This window comes from Lissotriton helveticus, chromosome 5_1 (assembly GCF_964261635.1).
Source record: "Lissotriton helveticus chromosome 5_1, aLisHel1.1, whole genome shotgun sequence".
NCBI lineage: Eukaryota > Metazoa > Chordata > Amphibia > Caudata > Salamandridae > Lissotriton > Lissotriton helveticus.
Window position 1 is genome coordinate 498,324,008 of NC_136065.1, and position 18,775 is coordinate 498,342,782.

Here is an 18,775-nt window from a genome sequence, read left to right on the forward strand (position 1 = left end):
ATGCCACTTCCCCCCCTCCCTCGCTGGCGATAAGGAATCCTGTACCAAATTAAGAGCCGCTATCACTGAATTTTTCAAGATCAATCCCCCGGAGGACACCTCTGAGTTCACTCCCTGGGACACTTTAAAGGCTGTTCCCCGGGGCGAATGCATCGCCCTCAATGCTGCCCTGAACATACATTGCGCACACGAGTGTGAATCACTTAAGACTGAACTGTCCTCTCTTGGACGTACCCATAAAGCTAAGCCCACGAGACAAACACAACGTCAACTCACAGCCCTCAGCGGTAAATTACGGGCTATATATTCTAAAAGGGCAGAATTCACCGTTCTTACACAAAAGGCAACAAATTCGGCAGGCACCTTGCCCGACAATTGAGGGACAAACGAGAGAAGGAGTACATTGGTGGCATAATGGACTCATCGGGGTTGGTAACACATAATGATGAAGATAAGGCTAGCATCTTTGGGTCTTTCTATTGGGACCCCTACTCCGGGGACTCCTTGGATGGGGCTGCGCAGCAGGAGTACCTCCAGACATTGCCTTTGCCCCAGGTATCTGAAGCGTGGAACGGTCTCCTCACTGCCCCCATCACTATTGAAGATGTCACTCTAGCTATTAAGGCCCTGAAACCTAATAAAGCCCCAGGGCCTGACGGCTACATTGCTCTTTTTTATACGACATTTGCCCCCAACCTCTCTCCTTACCTTGTAACTCTGTTTAATAAGATGGCAGAAGAGGGCATGACCTGTGGTACTATGTCGGAAGCCGTGATCTCAGTCATTCCTAAACCGGGGAAGGACCCGCAATATTGCGCCTCTTATAGGCCCATCGCCCTATTAAACCTAGAAGCTAAATTATACTCCCCAATCATCCCAAGAAGACTAAATTATCTCATGCCCATCCTTATCCACCCAGACCAGTCAGGCTTTATTAGGGGCCGACAAACGCATGACAACACCTGCAGAATTGTACATCTCATAGAGAAGGCCAATGGGCGCCATATCCCAGCGATTCTGGAAGGTCTAGACGCCGAGAAGGCCTTTGATAGGGTCGACTGGTCCTTCCTCTTCCGCACACTACCAGCGTTTGGCTTTGCTCCCAAATTTCTTAGCATGATAAGAGGTAACACTCGTCTCCCCAATTCTAGGGTGGTAGTCAACGGGGTACGCTCCCCCACCTTTCCGTATTCGAGAGGTACTCGGCAGGGGTGTCCCCTCTCTCCCTTACTTTTTGCCCTCAGCATTGAACCCCTGGCACTAGTGATCCAGACTAATCCTGGTATTAAGGGGATACCACTTACTGGGGAACCCCATAAAATATCCCTCTTTGCAGATGATGTGCTTCTGTCCCTGTCGGAGCCTGAAACTTCCCTACCATCTTTGCAGTCCGAACTCGAGCGCTACGAGTTAGTTTCAGGGTTTAAAATGAATTCTAGTAAGTCTTTTATACTCATTCTTACCCTTGCGCCTGAGGCGGTCCTCAGACTCCGCACCCTCACCCCGCTGGCTTGAGCTTCCTCGACCATTCAATACTTAGGGGTCTATCTGACGCCGAACATTCAAGGGCTCTATGCATCTAACTTCCCTCCTCTTCTCGCACGCATTCAAGTAGAGATCACAAAATGGAAGCCGCTGTTCCTATCATGGCTGGGTCGCATCCATGCGGTGAAAATTACTCTTCTGCCCAGGCTTCTTTTTCTATTTCAGGCTTTACCATTGAGCTGGATCACGATTTCTTTCGCAAAATGAAAGCCAAGATCCTACGCTTTGTCTGGCAGGGTGGGCGGGCACGCTTCTCTTATTCTCTGCTCCGCCGTTCCCGCGCTGAAGGGGGAGTTGGCTTCCAGACGTCCACCTATATTATAAGGCAGCCCAGCTGCGAGGTCTGGTAGAATGGTCACAGAAAGAATCAGAGAAACACTGGCTGGATATGGACCGTAGCATGACTGGCCGGACTATATGGGATTTTGTGTGGCGCCCCCTGTAATGACAAATTTCTCAGTATGTTTTGGTGCTTCTGTCAGTCACCAGGTCATTACTTACCACATCCTTTCTCAGGTTACAGAAAGACATTTCACAATACTTACCCAAGAAAGGAATAAACACTGACAACATATAAGACCATTGCTGAGGAGCTCGCAAATAACAACAAGTCACAACACCTCCCAATCCAAGAGGGTACGCAGAAATTCACAACACCTCCTAATCTAAGAGGGTACACAGCGCATGCTCCTCCTAGCAATGTAATTTAGACATCCCTGATGGGAGGCACTTTCCCTTCCGTATCAACAATTACACATTAGAGGGGAATCGCCCATCCCTCTGTAAGTACTTGGTAAAAGGGTCCCAACCGTCCCTCACAAGGAATACCAACAAATGATATTCTCTAGGGTTTCTTTATTACATGATAATAGGATGACAAAAGAAAGAAATAACTAAACATCACAGTAAACATTAGCAGCAATCATCAGCACATAGATATACATAGAGCCTGAAAATAAAAGCATAGTTAGATAAAGTTAGATATACATCGAACACCTCACCATAATCTTAGGCGTCTTGTCATCTGAAGAAGGGTCCGTCTCTCTTTCCCTCACTGGTTGGTTCCTACTCTCTGTGGCACACACACGTCTGCACCGTGATGTATCATCAGACCGCCAAAACACCAGACCAGCATCTCAGCTCAGCATCTTAGCATCTCTCAGCATCTCAGAAGCTCTCTCTCTCTCTCTCGGACCCCCTTTCTCTAATATAGAACTCTATCCTCTATCGAAGCTTCTGGAAGAACCCGCCTACCTTTCTCACAAGATTCCTGTACCCTTCCACACCAGGCACCCAACAGCAGCTGGCCAAGCCGTTTGTTATGGCGCCAATGCGAAGAAGGCACATTCCTCCTGATAAGAACTGGTCTGCTCTGGTTCACTGCCGGTGAACAACACATGTAATCTCAAATATCACCTCTCACCTACAGTGGCTCAGAAGATGGCTGCAGTTTAGAATATGGAGTTGCTCAAGCATAGGCCTCTACTACTTGGAAAGCAGAATGCTATTATACCACGTCAAAGCCAATAGGCAAAGTCATAATTCACCTAACTCAAATAACACTATGCCCTTAATCCCTCAGTATCCCCTATGGAGCACATGTGTGCACCATCACCAACAACTCTGCACCTCGACATCCCATACCTTCTATTCTTTGGCAAGATTATTGTAATGCAAGACCATCCTACATTAAGGCTAAAGTAACATAGCACACTAAAATCAGTACACAATGGTGGTGATCGAGGGTCATCAAAGATCATCAGACCACTAAAGTGGCGCATGCACTACACCCCCGTAAGGACAGACCCCTGAATAAGTACCTCAGTACGCCTACACGCACCACTCTTAAGGTTTGTGACACTGTTGCGGGCGACGATAGGTGGACTTCCTTCACATCCCACTTTACCCCAATCCACCACAATCCAGCTTTCCCCCCGGCTCTACATGAGGGGCCTTTTGAGGCATGGAAGAAGGGAGGTTGTCTGGCTTTGATGCACTTATTCCACGACTGTGAGCCCCTCACCTTCTATGACTGCAAAAGAGAGTATGACTTGGAGAACACGGAAAGATATCATTACATACATTGATGCACTGGGCCCTTCATACCCAGGTTCAGGAGGCCGCTACTCGACCCCTTAAAAAAAGTGAAGCCTTCCTCTCTAAAACGTCCACTATGAAAGGGGTAATTTAATTTATCTATAGCTTCTTGCTTAAGACTGCTCTCTCCCCACGGCCCAGATATATGACCATGTGGGAAAGACATGATCCAGCGTCCAATTTCCGATGGGGAATGAGCTCACCTCTGGACCGATATTGCTCGATTCAATCACTCCACAGACCTCAGGGGAAGCACCTCTCAAAACCATGATGGATTGGTACTTACATCCCTCCAAGCTTAGGCAGATCTTCCCCATTTCTTCGGATAGATGCTGGAGGGGGTGCGGGTTCCTGGGAGCCTTCAGACATATATGGTCGGATTGCCCGACTATTCGCCCTTTCTGGGAAGAAATTTTTGCTCATATGAAAGATATGCTAGGCTATCCCATCCCCACCACTATAGCGGGGGTTCTCCTAGGGCTGCGTGACCCTTCCCTTGAACACCAAACCCGAGCTGATAAAATGATCATGTGGCTCTGCATTGGCGCAGCCAAAGTTACTCTGGCGGCCGCCTGGAAGTAGAGGGAGGCTCCGGCTATCTCCCTTTGGCACTCTCGCCTTTGGAGATTACGGAGCTTAGAGCGTATGGCTGACATCTTCAGAGACTATTATAAGAATTTTGGATTCAAATGGGGTCCCCTGGTTGCTTTCCTTTCTCAGGGCCTCCCATCCGCAGTTTGTCCCTCTACCATCAGAGCCCTCAATCTCTTTCAATTTTGATTACTGTGCTAGCGCTATCCGCTCTCATGAATGTCTGCTTGTTGCCGCCGCCACAGGTGGGTGGGGGGTGGGTAGGGGTGGGGGGGTTTGTTCTCTTAGTTGTTATGTCGTTGAATACCCTGCGTTGGGACAAGCTTCGTTGAGCTGAGTTTCTTTCCTTTGAAGCACTTCACATGTATATTCTAGAGATGGTACTGTAATGGGGATTTGCTGAATCACATGCCGTTTTGCCTGACTGCTTAGCAATGTTGCATGATTTTTTATCTCCTTGCTCTGTTGCAACAGTAGGCAGCGCTCCGGTTGTCTAGCAGCTGTAACGAATAGTTTTCTTACCTGTCGGTGTAGTTTTGCAGCTTGAAGATCTTTCTGGATTCACTTTGCTGTGCATTATTCCGCGGTCTTGTGGTTGGGTCTGGATTCGTAGTCTTTTCTTTGTTTTTTTTGTGGTTTTTTTGTAGCCCAGGTGGGCGTCGGCGTCACACCTCCTTGGGTGCATTTCCGGTGACGTCGGCATGCTTCCTGCGGAAGCTCCCACTCTTGGGCGCCATCTTCGGGTTCTTTTTTTCTGTGTTTCTTTCGTTTCCGAAGTAATGGCAATGTTCTATTTAGGTGATATTTTACCGCTTTGTACTCTTAAGTCCTTTCTTTTTTAACCACCTCTTCTCTCTCCAGCCTCATCTTTCTGGCGGAGGTGGGTGGGTTCGCTAGTGAATCCAGAAAGATCTTCAAGCTGCAAAACTACACCGACAGGTAAGAAAACTATTCGTTTTGCAGCGTGAATCTTTCTGGATTCACTATGCTGTGCATAGATTTTGTAGCGGTTTCTCATCTCTGTGGCGGCTGGGTGGAAGATGAGCGTTGGTTATTGAATATGTGCTGGAGCACCTTTTGTCCGACTTGTGCTTCCTTGTTCATCTGTATGTCCACACAGTAGTGCTTCGTGAACGTGTGCACCGAAGCCCATGTTGCCGCCAGGCATATGTCCTCTATGGGTGTGTTAGCCAGGAAGGCTATTGTAGCACCCTTTTTCCTAGTGGAGTGGGCACATGTCCCCTCTGCTAGCTCCTGTCCTGCACGTTTGTGGCAGAGTTGAATTGTCTGTGCGATCCACCGTGCAATAGTCTTTTTTGTTACTGCCTTCCCCATGAAACTGTTGGCGAATGACACGAAGAACTGTTTTGATTTCCTGTGTCCCTTCGTCCTCTCAATGTAGTGCATGACTGCCCTTCTGGCGTCCAGGGTGTGTAGAGCTCGCTCTGCGCTAGTTGTTCGTTTTTGGAAAAAAAATCGGTATCTGTATAGACTGGTTCATGTGGAATTTGGATACCACCTTCGGCATGAAGTGTGGGTCAGTCCTCATCACAACCCTATCATTGTGTATTTGTATGTAGGGTTCTTGTAGCGTTAGCGCCTGAAGTTCGCTTACTCTTCGTAAGGACGTTATTGCAACCAGGAAAGCTGTTTTCATAGTTAGCATCTTTAGGGAGGCCTTGTGAAGTGGTTCAAAGGGTTCCTTCATGAGTTCCGTTAGGACTATGTTTAAGTTCCATGCAGGTGGCGGCACCCGCTTGGGTGGTGCGATCCTTTTTGCTCCCTCTAGGAATCTTTTCACCACCTGTGATGTGAAGAAACTCCTGCACGTTTCTCCCCTTGTGTAGGCGACTATCGCTGCCAAGTGAACTCTTAATGAGGATGAGCTAAGGTTCTTTTCCAGCAAGTGTGTCAGGTACTTTAGCACTGTGGAGTCCTTCTTCATTTTATTGTGAAGTTTTTCTTTCCTGCACCACATTGTGAATCTTTTCCATTTCGCAACGTAAAACTTCCGAGTGCTGGGCCTTCGTGCTTCCCGAAGGACCCTCAGGGTGCTTTCTGGCAGTCTCAAATGTGCAAACTCTATGTCCTCAGGAGCCACGCTACTAGGCTCAGGCTCTCTGGCTCTGGGTGTAGCACCTCTCCGTTCTGCATGGAGAGTAGGTCTTTCCTCCTGCCAAATCTGTGGGGTGCACACTGTGTCATCTCCATGATCTGCGAGTACCATGTCTGCCTGGCCCACTGTGGCGCGACCAGTATCAGGGTCATGTTGCTCGCTCTGCACTTGCTCAGCACTCTGTGCATCAGTGGTATCGGGGGAAAGGCGTAAGCAAATGTCCCGGACCAGTCTATCCATAGGGCATTCCCCAGTGACCCCTCCTCGGGCTGTCTGGATGCGAAGTTTTGGCATTTTGCATTCCGGCGTGTGGCAAACAGGTCCACTGATGGTGTTCCCCATCTGTCGAACAGCCACTTTGTCTCCTGAGCGTTGAGCTCCCACTCGAGGGATGCCGATGTCTGTCTGCTGACCCAATCTGCCTGTATGTTGTCCTTCCCTGGTAGGTGTATGGCTAGCAGGTCTATTTTGAGAGGGATGGCCCATCTCCATATCTCCTGCGCCAGCGTTGAGAGCGGGGCTGACTGTGTGCCCCCCTGCTTGTTGATGTAGAACATCGCGGTGGTGTTGTCTGTCTGTAGCAGCACCTTGTGTTTGTACAGCCTTGTTTGGAAAGCTTTCAGTGCAAGGAAGATTGTCTTCAATTCTAGGTAATTGATGTGCCTTGTCGCATCTGTTGGCGTCCACAGTCCCCTCACCTTGAGCTCCTCCATGTGAGCGCCCCATCCCTTCAGGGATGCGTCTGTGGTGATGGTCACTGTTGGCGTTGGGGGTGTTAGAGGCTTTCCCCTTGTTATGTTCTCCATGGTCCACCATGTCATCTCCTTCTGCACTGCGTGCGTCACAACCACTAGATCCTCCCAACTGCCTGTAGCTTGTGACCATTGCTCCTGTAGCCATTCTTGAATGGGTCTCATGTGGAGACGTACATTGGGTACCAGGTGGATGCATGATGCCATCATCCCCATGATCTTGCTCGCAGTCCTCACTGTCCGAGCTTGTCCCTTCCGGTAGAGGCGAGTTTCCTTCACCAGCGCCCTCGCCCTCTTCTCGCTGGGGAACACCTTGCCCTGTAAGGTGTTGATCTGTGCTTCTCTCAGAATAGGCATGCAATTATCATGGAGCTTCAAGAATTCATACTGAACAATTTCAGGAGTCTGGCCATGTAGTTTAGCAATGGAATGCGTGGTTAAAAGATGTCACCCAACATCCTAGATAAAAAGGTGGGCCCGAGCAGCAGCTTCTTGCGCAGAAGACAAGACAGCTGAAGAAGGTACACATGAAACAATCACCGTGGCCAACCTTAGAGGGATGAGAATCACTTTTGCTTTGCCGAGGCTCAACTTTGTGATTAACCTGTGGAGAAGTGGGATCGGAGGAAAACAACAGAAAATCCTCTTTACCGTCTGAAAGAAAGTGCATTCCCCACAGTCTGATGTTCCATGAACCCAGAGGCGTAAGCAATGTTTGTGTGTATTATTTGGTTGCAAAAAAGTCTACTTCTGTGTGTCTCCAATAGGAAATGCTGTTTGTCATTTAAAACCCATCCATGCTGTTCTGTGAACTGGTGACTTAGTTCACCTGTCTTTGTGTTTTGCAACCCTGGAAGGAAGTGGACAGTCTCGTGCTAATATTCATTGCGGACATGTCTGAGCTTCCTGCAAGAGGCCTCTGGACTTTGTACCCCATTGCTTGTTCATAGTACTTGGTTACAATATTGTCCCCCTGAAGCAGAAAATGGTCTGTCTTGAGCATCAATAGGGAAGCTTTCAGCACCAGTTGTACAGCCCTCAACTCCAGCATGTTGATAAGACACCACTTTTTCAGATGTGACAAAAGTCTCTGAGTAATTATCTTGTCGATGTGCGGTCCCCAGCCATCCACAGAGGCATTTGTTAATAATGTTTGTGAATGCAGTAGAGGAGGAGGGGTCCCCAATTGGTAGGGTCTTCCTCTTGCACCACCCCCGCAAGGTCGGTAGTGCATGTGACAACAGCTGTACTTTTTCATCCCAGTTTCCCGACTTCAGGCAACACTGATCATTTAAACATTCTTGCCAGGGCCTCATATGTAACCGTTCATCCCAATGTCATTGAGCCTCAAAGTAAAGACATCTGACAGACTGAAAGAAACTGAAGCAGTTAAAGGCACTTATACTGTATTGAAAGCACCCTCTTCTGAGAAAGAAACACTTTTTCACTTTCCATGTCTAAAATGACACCTAAGTATGGCGTTCTTTGTGTAGGTATTTACAACAATTGTTTTTGCATTCAATAAAAAATTCAACTTAAAAGGGATCGGTACAGCACTAGCTTGCTTTCAGACCCTGAAAGGCAGTTCCCGGGAGCACAAGCGAGTCCCCTAAGGAGCACCCCAGTACATGGGATCATACTTCCAACACTGGAATCGGTGTTGGGGTATGTTTCCAACATGTTTGAAACCAAGCAAGGTGCAGTCACAATATAGTTAGACATCTTGTAATGGTGGATGTCCACTATATGTTTAACAAGCATTGGAAATGCAATAGGTCTCGGATTTGAGTTTGAGCTAATGGCATTGTAAATGGCAATGTCTTTTCGCCATGTGTTATGGAGTGTATGCATGTGGTGTGTAGTGGAATTATGTGGGTTGGATTTTAATTGTAGCAATGGTGGCATGCTGTGCTTTAGATGAATATGTTTAAAAGTAAAGTGTGCCAAACTGAGATTGCTACAATATTTAATTGTGGATGTGTTAACAATTGATGTGTGTACTGATGGCTGGTGGTGTGTGTGCCTGTAGAAATTGTGCACTGATGGCTGGTGGTGTGTGTGCCTGGTGGAAGCGTGCACTGCCGGCTGGAGGTGTGTGCGCCTGGTGGAAGCGTGCACTGACAACTGGTGGTGTGTGTGCCTGGTGAAAGCATGCACAGACGGCTGGTGGTGTGTGTGCCTGGTGAAAGCATGCAATGACGGCTGGTGGTGTATGTGCCTGGTGAAAGCGTGCACTGAGAGCTGGTGGTGTGTGTGTGTTCCTGGTGAAAGCATGCAGTGACGACTGGTGTTGTGTGTGCCTGCTGAAAGTGTGCACCGACGGCTGGTGGTGTGTGTGTGTGCCTGGTAAAAGTGTGGTGGTGAGTGTGTGGTAGTGAGTGTGTACATCCAGGACACAGCACACGTGATCACCCCGCAGCCTCTCTGTTCACTGAAGCCATGAGGCCCAGCTCCTGCTAGCAACACTAAGATGTTTATCCTTCCGAGGTCGATAAAATGAGCACAATTCTTTAGCTGTTAAAAAAAGCACAGCTACTTTGCGTGAAGGTGCGCTTTAAAACTACATGCAATGTATGTTACTTACATGTGTGTAGACACACACACATATTCAGAGTCGCCCACGCGGGATCTGCAATAGTTTCTTAAAAGCAGTACGGTTTTCAGTTGCAATAACATCACAAGTGCGCACTTATGCCTGCGTTTTAGCCCTGGTTCGCTCTGTATTAGGTATAAAGACACGCACCCTCGAGCGCACACACTGACAGACGCACACACACTGACAGACACACGCACACAATACGCATACACACTGACAAAGGCACACAGACCGGCACACAAAGACAGACATACACAGAGAGACACACACAGACAGACACACAGACACGTGCACACACGCACCAGTACCTGTTGGGGATCAGTTCCTGGTGTCCCCATGCAGGTCTGTGTAGCGCCTGCTAGCAGCGAACAGAGGCGCTGTGTGCGGCGCTACCCATCCAGGACACAGCACACGTCATCACCCCGGCAGCCTCTCTGCTGCTTGTGCGCTTCCTGAAAAAGGGGGAGTCTCACCTTACTGTTCACTGAAGCCACGAGGCCATGCTCCTGCTAGCAGCACTAAGATGTTCATCCTTCCGAAGTCGATAAAATCAGCACAATTCTTTAGCTATTAAAAAAACACAGCTACTTTGCGTGAAGGTGCGCTTTAAAACTACATGCAATGTATGTGACTTACATGTGTGTAGACACACACACATATTCAGCCCACACGGGATCTACAATAGTTTCTTAAAAGCAGTACAGTTTTCAGTTGCAATAGCTTCACAAGTGCGTACTCATGCCTGCATTTTAGCCCTGGTCCCCTCTGTATTAAGTATAAAGACACGCACCCTCGAGCGCACACACATGGATAAACACTGACACACGCACACACACTGACAGACACACGCACACAATAAGCATACACACTGACAAAGGCACAAAGACCGGCACACACAGACAGACACACACAGACAGACACACAAACACGTGCACACACGCACCAGTACCTGTTGGGGATCAGTTCCTGGTGTCCACATGCGGATCTGTGTAGCACCTGCTAGCAGCGAGCAGAGGCGCTGTGTGCGGCGCTACACATCCAGGACACAGCACACGTCATCACCCCGGCAGCCTCTCTGCTGCTTGTGCGCTTCCTGAAAAAGGGGGAGGCTCATCTTACTGTTCGATGAAGCCACGAGGCCCTGGGCCTACTACATCCAGATGCGGCCGGTGAGTGTCCTGTCCGCAGTGCCACTGGTCCTCGCCCGCACCCTTGGAGGCATCTGGCGGCAGGAGTGGAGAAGTGTGCAAGAACGTTTTGGTGGGGTGGGGGTTGCACGGGGTGGGCACGATCCGGTGGCAGAGGGGTGGGTTAGGTGGGCATAATCGGTGCGGCCAGGTGTGCGCAGGTGCCCAAGAATGGCAGGGCAGTGATTTGGGAGCCATTCATGGAGGAGGGATGTTTTTGCCGGGCTCTGCGCACTGGCGTGTAACTGGTCTGGTGGCAGGGTTGGTGGGGGCGGGGGACGAGGCCTTCTGAAACAAGGTGGGGAGAGCGGCGGGGGAGAGGACCATCCAGGGATGCGGTGCTGCCTTCAGGGCCGCAGAGGTGGGGTGGGGGGTGTGGAAAGGTGAGGGGGCGTGGCACTCTGGCCACGGTTCTGATCTTCTTTGGCACCTGAGTCCCGGATTAGACCTGTCCTGCCACCCGGGCAACGAACGGCCTGACGTGTGACTGACACCGCCCCAGCCTCAGACTCTTTTTAGAGGCGCTGCTCAGATTATACCTGCCCTGTCACCTGCCACAGATAGATCCTTTTATATTTCGTGGCTTCGGTTGAGACCGTAAGAATAGGATCCGACTGCTTCCCTAGCACAGGTGTCCCGCACTCTGTAGTTTAGGGAGTTTAGTTGTTGTTGTCTGCTTGCAGAGTCCACTTGACTTGTTTCAGGAAGAATTTTTTTGCCGTGAGTGGTGCGCGCCCGCGCCACTGCCAGCATATGTCATCAATTACGATAATTGAAGATATATGGCCTCTGGTCCGCGCAACAGACACCAATAGGCCATGGGCGTAGCTACGCGACTGCGGCCTATTGCGTGTTCTGTTTTAAAAACACACACATGCGAAGGCCAATGAAAATGGACCTTGGAAATAACACGCACAAGCTGTGTGGAATTTCCAGGTCCATTTTCAAAACGCCAAGAAAAGGACTCGCGCTGGGCGACACTGCATGCGCAGTGTACGCTAGGCCCGAGCCCTAAAAATGTCTGACCTCACTTACAAAGCCTGGAGAATCGACTCCGGGGTTTGTAGGGGTGTCCTGCTCATGCAGAGGTAACCTTACACTTAAAACCAAGCACCCTACCCTCAGTACTGAAGAGCCTGCCACAGGGGCGACTTATACATTTTAAGTTCAGTGACCTCAGATATAAGGAAACTTATATCTGAAACGTGTATCTGACGTGAGAGGTGCAAGCACCAACTCACTCAGACTGCAATGGCAGGCCTGTAGTCACAGTTTATGTGGACTCCCATGAGTGGCATAATACATGTTGCAGCCCATGGGAGACCCTCTGGTGTACCTATGCCTTGGGTACCTCAGTACCATATACTAGGGACTTACACGGTGACACCAGTAGCCAATTGTGGAGGTACCAAAGTACTTACCATGTCAATTTAGGGGAGAAAGCACAGTTGCTGGGGTCCTGATCAGCAGGATCCCAGCTGACTAGGTCAAAAACACACTGACACCAGGTAAAAAGTGGGGGTAACCATGCTAGAATGATCCTAGCTTCCTACAGGTGTGTTGAGCCAAACATACCGTTTTTGTGTTATGTTTTGTCTAATTGGTAAAAAAATAAAATAAATAACATTAAACACTGGCTTTCTTTGGCATGCATTCTATATATTTTTTTGAGTGTAAAACATGAAAAAAATATGATTTCCTGGGGTCTCGCACATGTGGAGTGATATTCTACCTTGTATTCCGTTTAAGGACATGAGAGAGAGTTTGATGCACTTTCATATCACTAGTTGACGTTTGGGCCTTTTCAAACGAGGTGACTGTACAGTACTAAACTGACATTAGAGGAATTGGTTACAGCCTTGCAAGCATGCTAATGATGTGTGCAGCAATTTTACTGTTAGAGTAACACTGACAGCTTGACAATGGGGAATGACTCCAGCATATGAATCTACAAATGGTTTATTGCTGAAGAAATTGAAAATGCAACATGTGTTGAGCCCCAAAACATACAGAAGCACATATAGCAACAGAAGAGGATGGCTATTTTTCAATAGTGATACATTTGTCTCCAGGCACTTACATCTTATTTTCAAGAGACCCATACCATAAGAAGGTTGCAAAATAAAACAAGAAAATATACCACCCACCCCCCCTCGGAGCCTTCTATGGACATTTACCTCAAGCACCCTTCTATGGGCACTTTTTAGAACCACTATCTTCAAGGGGATAATAATCATAGGAAACGCATTTGCAATACCTCCATAGGAATCCCAGTACTTTCAGTCTTTGGATAAAGAGCACTCCAAAGTGGTCATAAAGTGGCATTTAATCTACATTAAAAACATGAAGAAAATAAGCTTGGCCTAAAGACATTTTAAGAGCTACGCAATAATAGTCAATAAAGCAAATTTGTGCACCAACCCAAAAATGAAATACTGAAAATAAGTACACTAGAAACTGTGACACTAAATACAAAATGATTGTAAGGATACACAAATAATGATCTACCTTGAGAATTGGTGAGTAGTATTCTCCCCAAATCGACTACCACCAACACTGGGTTCTGGAATGTGAAATCATCAGGAAAGATAACCTGGGGAGCTGAGATATCAAGACTTACAGTCCAACGTTTACTGTTTTCCTGGAACACAACCAAAGGAAGACATTTAGCAACATTTTAACACAGGAATGAAATATTTATTTGTAGTCATGGTTTTGCATCGTAGGAATCTTCAGTGAAGTCCTAAATCTTAGAATAATTCCCTACCCAGTGTCAGGACACTTCACATCAATATAAATGTCCATATACCAACAAAGAGGGTGACGATTCCAACATGTCCAGCTGTTGCGAAGCATGCTCACAGGGCCTATGACAGACCCGATTTTCCAATCGTATACGGGTTGTTGAACCATAAAAGCCTTCTCAAAGCTACAATGCAGCATCCAGAACAACAATTACTGTCCACATGTCTAAGTAACGAGGAAAAATGCAGGCAGATAGGTTTACCCTATAAGAGTTAAATAAGCATTAGCAAAGCCAATAGGGGTCGCTTATGCAAGCTCTTTTGGCTTTATGAATGTGTTTTAGCCATATTGAATAGTATCCATTGTCAAGTACTATATGGCACTCCAGAAAAGTCTGCAAAACGGCCTCGATGTAGCTTTTTTGTTTATTTCTTGCTTATTCTGTGTTCAACTGAATTTAAGCCTCGTGGGTTCTACTAATACATTTATTTTTCATACACTATGTAATCAGTCAAGTGAACAACACCCCAGTAGACGCAGGCCAAAGCATGCACTGTTATCAGTGGTGTAAATATCAGGGCAAATAAAACGGCTCTGCCACAAACGGTCCTCACCTCCCTCCCCATCCTCTGGCGCAGGTCTCGCTCATGCACTTAATCACTTTCTAAAAGACAGGGCGAGTGACTGGTGCTGAAGGAACAGCTGGGCAGGAAGGGAGAGTATGACGAACAAAGAGGGCATGGACAGGGAGACAGATATGGGTGAGGGAGTAGGTGGGTGAGGGAGTAGGTGGGTGAGGGAATAGGTGGGGCGGGAGAGAGCCATGGGGGCAGAATGCACGCTCACAATCGCTAGAACAAGCATTTCCAATGCAATAGGTCTCGCATTTCCGAGAGTTTGAGCTATTGGCATTGTACACGACAATCGCTTTTATTTATGTGCTGTTTTTAAAACAGATAAATAAATGGCATTGTCATTTACAATGCCAATAGCTTAAACTCTCGCAATTGAGAGAACTATTGCATTGCACATACATCACCCCAAGCTTTGTGTACACTTGTGACGTGCATGCTAGCAACATGCAAGGTATTAGGGAATGTGGAATAAGTGGATAATACAATAATCGATTGCGAACTACTTCAGTCACTCTCCATGGATATATTTGATTCCCCCCTCTCAACAGCTAGTCACCAACTGTTTGGCTGCAAGTAATTGTTTGCAATCACGGGTAAAACATCCACACACTCGTGCTCTCTCTAGCAAATTTAAACAATTTAAACGCAAGCTAAAGCTTATTTACATGCAGGTGATTTAGCTAGGATCAACATTTCTGGGGTGTCCTCGACCTGCCAACCATCACGTGGAACCCAGACCTCGAAAGATCTATAAAGTAATCGCATTTCAAAAAAAAAAAAAAAAACATACATTGCAGAGGGGAAAACGCATTTTTGCAAAAGAACTTAAAACACATACTGAAAACGATTACCACAACTCCAAATGTGTGTATGTGTAGAGTGTTGTAGTGCCTCCACGGTATCAGAAACTCATTTGAAATACTTTTCACCTCATTACCCTGAGACATCATGTCTCACACATTGGAGATTAGTTGCACTCTCTGCCAGACTCATTTGACTTTTCGCAACGAGGTTCATACCTTGCATCCACATGTTTTCTAGCACGAGCCCTTGGTAGGAAGCCAAAGAATTGCAAACATATAAACTGCTGGCCATATACATCAGCGATCAGCAGTTGGAAGCACCGTCAAAACACTTTTCAGCCCTGCGATCGACCCAAAAGTGCTGCTCCCGTAATACAAGGGCTGCCACAGCTGTGCCTACAGGCCTTTTACTGGCGGAGGTTCCAGATCCCTGCTCTTGAGGGGATCTGTAGGCATTACCTTGGCGTTAGAACTGGATCACAGAATAGATGAACAACGCCCCCCTACATTCAAAGGAACTGACCCCGCTACCTCCAGTACACAGGGACTGCTGCTGGAGGAAGTGCGGGACACGTTCAAACCGTCTCTCTAAGCGGGATTCCCTGGTTACGTTCCCCGGGATGGACATCCTACTTCTCTAGGCCATTCAAACGCTCTTCAACTGCTTCAACTCTCTGCCATTCGGACAACATCCATACATGAGACAAGCATTGGAAATGCAATAGGTCTCGCAATAGAATAGTTAGACATTTTTCTTTTTGCAAATGGATGAGTGGCGTTGCGTGGATGAGTGGCGTTGCGTGGATGAGTGGCGTTGCGTGGATGAGTGGCGTTGCGAGTGGCGTTGCGTGTGTGAGTGGCGTTGCGTGTGTGAGTGGCGTTGCGTGTGTGAGTGGCGTTGCGTGTGTGAGTGGCGTTGCGTGTGTGAAGGATTGGTAGTGCGGGCACTGCTGCTTGTGGTATCTGCGAGATTTGTGTAAGTAAATGGAGAGGGGGGAGAGAGTTGGAAGAGAGAGTGAAAGAGGCAGAAACGTTGAGAGGAAAAGAAAGTGCGAATCTGTAAGCTGAGAGATGTGGCATAACAGAAGGATTGGTAGTGCGGGCACTGCTGCTTGGGGTATCTGCGAGATTTGTGTAAGTAAATGGAGAGGGGGGAGAGAGTTGGAAGAGAGAGTGAAAGAGGCAGAAACGTGGAGAGTAAAAGAAAGAGCGAAGGAATCTGTAAGCTAAGAGATGTGGCATAACAGAAGGATTGGTAGTGCGGGCACTGCTACTTGGGGTATCTGCGAGATTTGTGTAAGTAAATGGAGAGGGGGGAGAGAGTTGGAAGAGAGAGTGAAAGAGGAAGAAACGTGGAGAGTAAAAGAAAGAGCGAAGGAATTAGTAAGCTGAGAGATGTGGCATAACAGAAGGATTGGTAGTGCGGGCACTGCTGCTTGGGGTATCTGCGAGATTTGTGTAAGTAAATGGAGAGGGGGGAGAGAGTTGGAAGAGAGAGTGAAAGAGGCAGAAACTTGGAGAGTAAAAGACAGAGCGAAGGAATATGTAAGCTGAGAGATGTGGCATAACAGAAGGATTGGTAGTGCGGGCACTGCTACTTGGGGTATCTGCGAGATTTGTGTAAGTAAATGGAGAGGGGGGAGAGAGTTGGAAGAGAGAGTGAAAGAGGCAGAAACGTGGAGAGTAAAAGAAAGAGCGAAGGAATCTGTAAGCTAAGAGATGTGGCATAACAGAAGGATTGGTAGTGCGGGCACTGCTACTTGGGGTATCTGCGAGATTTGTGTAAGTAAATGGAGAGGGGGGAGAGAGTTGGAAGAGAGAGTGAAAGAGGCAGAAACGTGGAGAGTAAAAGAAAGAGCGAAGGAATCTGTAAGCTAAGAGATGTGGCATAACAGAAGGATTGGTAGTGCGGGCACTGCTACTTGGGGTATCTGCGAGATTTGTGTAAGTAAATGGAGAGGGGGGAGAGAGTTGGAAGAGAGAGTGAAAGAGGCAGAAACGTGGAGAGTAAAAGAAAGAGCGAAGGAATATGTAAGCTGAGAGATGTGGCATAACAGAAGGATTGGTAGTGCGGGCACTGCTGCTTGGGGTATCTGCGAGATTTGTGTAAGTAAATGGAGAGGGGGGAGAGAGTTGGAAGAGAGAGTGAAAGAGGCAGAAACTTGGAGAGTAAAAGAAAGAGCGAAGGAATATGTAAGCTGAGAGATGTGGCATAACAGAAGGATTGGTAGTGCGGGCACTGCTACTTGGGGTATCTGCGAGATTTGTGTAAGTAAATGGAGAGGGGGAGAGAGTTGGAAGAGAGAGTGAAAGAGGAAGAAAGGTGGAGAGTAAAAGAAAGAGCGAAGGAATTAGTAAGCTGAGAGATGTGGCATAACAGAAGGATTGGTAGTGCGGGCACTGCTGCTTGGGGTATCTGCGAGATTTGTGTAAGTAAATGGAGAGTGGGGAGAGAGTTGGAAGAGAGAGTGAAAGAGGCAGAAACTTGGAGAGTAAAAGAAAGAGCGAAGGAATATGTAAGCTGAGAGATGTGGCATAACAGAAGGATTGGTAGTGCGGGCACTGCTGCTTGGGGTATCTGCGAGATTTGTGTAAGTAAATGGAGAGGGGGGAGAGAGTTGGAAGAGAGAGTGAAAGAGGCAGAAACGTGGAGAGTAAAAGAAAGACTGAAAACTGAAATTGTATGGCTTAGCAGTGAAGCGTGTGTGCCTGATTCCATCTTTGCTCGGTGAGTCAACCATATGCAGGTATATTAACAATGGCCTTTTATGCCAATGGGAATTTATTTTCAACGGGGGGCTGGCACCATTGGAGGTCGGTTTGGAACAACTGTCTCCAACTTCATCACAGTAGGGATTGAAGGGGTGAGTAGTTGGTGGCGAGGAAAAAGGATATAGAAAGATATACTGGGAGAGGAGCTAGAGGGAGAAAAAAGAGGGAAAGTGGACGGAAAGAAAGAGCGGAAGGGAGCAGAGCTTGTTGGAGCTTTTTTGTATTGCTGCTTTTTGTTTCCTGTCCAGCAGTGCCTTCATCGTGGATGCAATCAAACTTGTAAATATGTAACGCTTGTGTATTAATTACATGAACGCGGAAAACATCCAAATGGAAGATAAAAAAGGCAATAAAAATACATAACTCACATAATACATAAAATAATTCAATCGCACGTCTACAAGTACAAAACCAAGCTCCTGTGCTATTGTCTGAAGGGAATTTCCCTTGTTAAACTAAAATATATATTTATGAGTGAAGATCAGGAGACGGAGGGCATTGCTGTGGGGAGGGGGTGTAGGAGAAATGCACAAGGCGGGCAGGGGAGGGGGCGGAGCGGGGAGAGCGGCATGCGGGTGTTAAGAAGCCGGGCCTTTGAAGTGAAGCTAAGCTTCACTTCAAAAGGTGTCGGAGGAATGCGGGAGAGAGGAACAGATGGCGATTGCGGCTGTGTCTGTCTCTCCAAGTCCTTTCTGCACCGGGCTTCCTCGGCTGACTTTTCCTATGCAACACAAATACTTCAATAAAAGACTGTGTGTTATATCAGCACTAGTGGTACAGACTTACAGTACGGGCGGGTGGAAGGGGCAGGGTGGGCAGCCAACAGCATGGCGTTTACAGTGTGGTAAGTGTAGCGCCTCCTGCGCACAGCCATGTTTGCAAGCCCTCGCTACTGATGTGGTGACCACACAGCCCCCCGCCTTAGGCCTTGGAACA

At 47.7% G+C, this 18,775-nt stretch overlaps 1 protein-coding gene across 2 annotated transcripts in view; it reads right to left on the bottom strand.

Annotated features, from left to right (window-relative positions):
- VPS13D (vacuolar protein sorting 13 homolog D) overlaps nt 1-18,775 on the bottom strand; it is a 2,979,414-nt gene that overhangs the window by 2,648,662 nt on the left and 311,977 nt on the right. For both annotated transcript variants that reach the window (XM_078642819.1, XM_078642818.1), the window contains exon 18: nt 13,393-13,525. In XM_078642819.1, the coding sequence (XP_078498945.1) occupies nt 13,393-13,525 (133 nt within the window). The remainder of the gene's footprint in view (nt 1-13,392; nt 13,526-18,775) is intronic.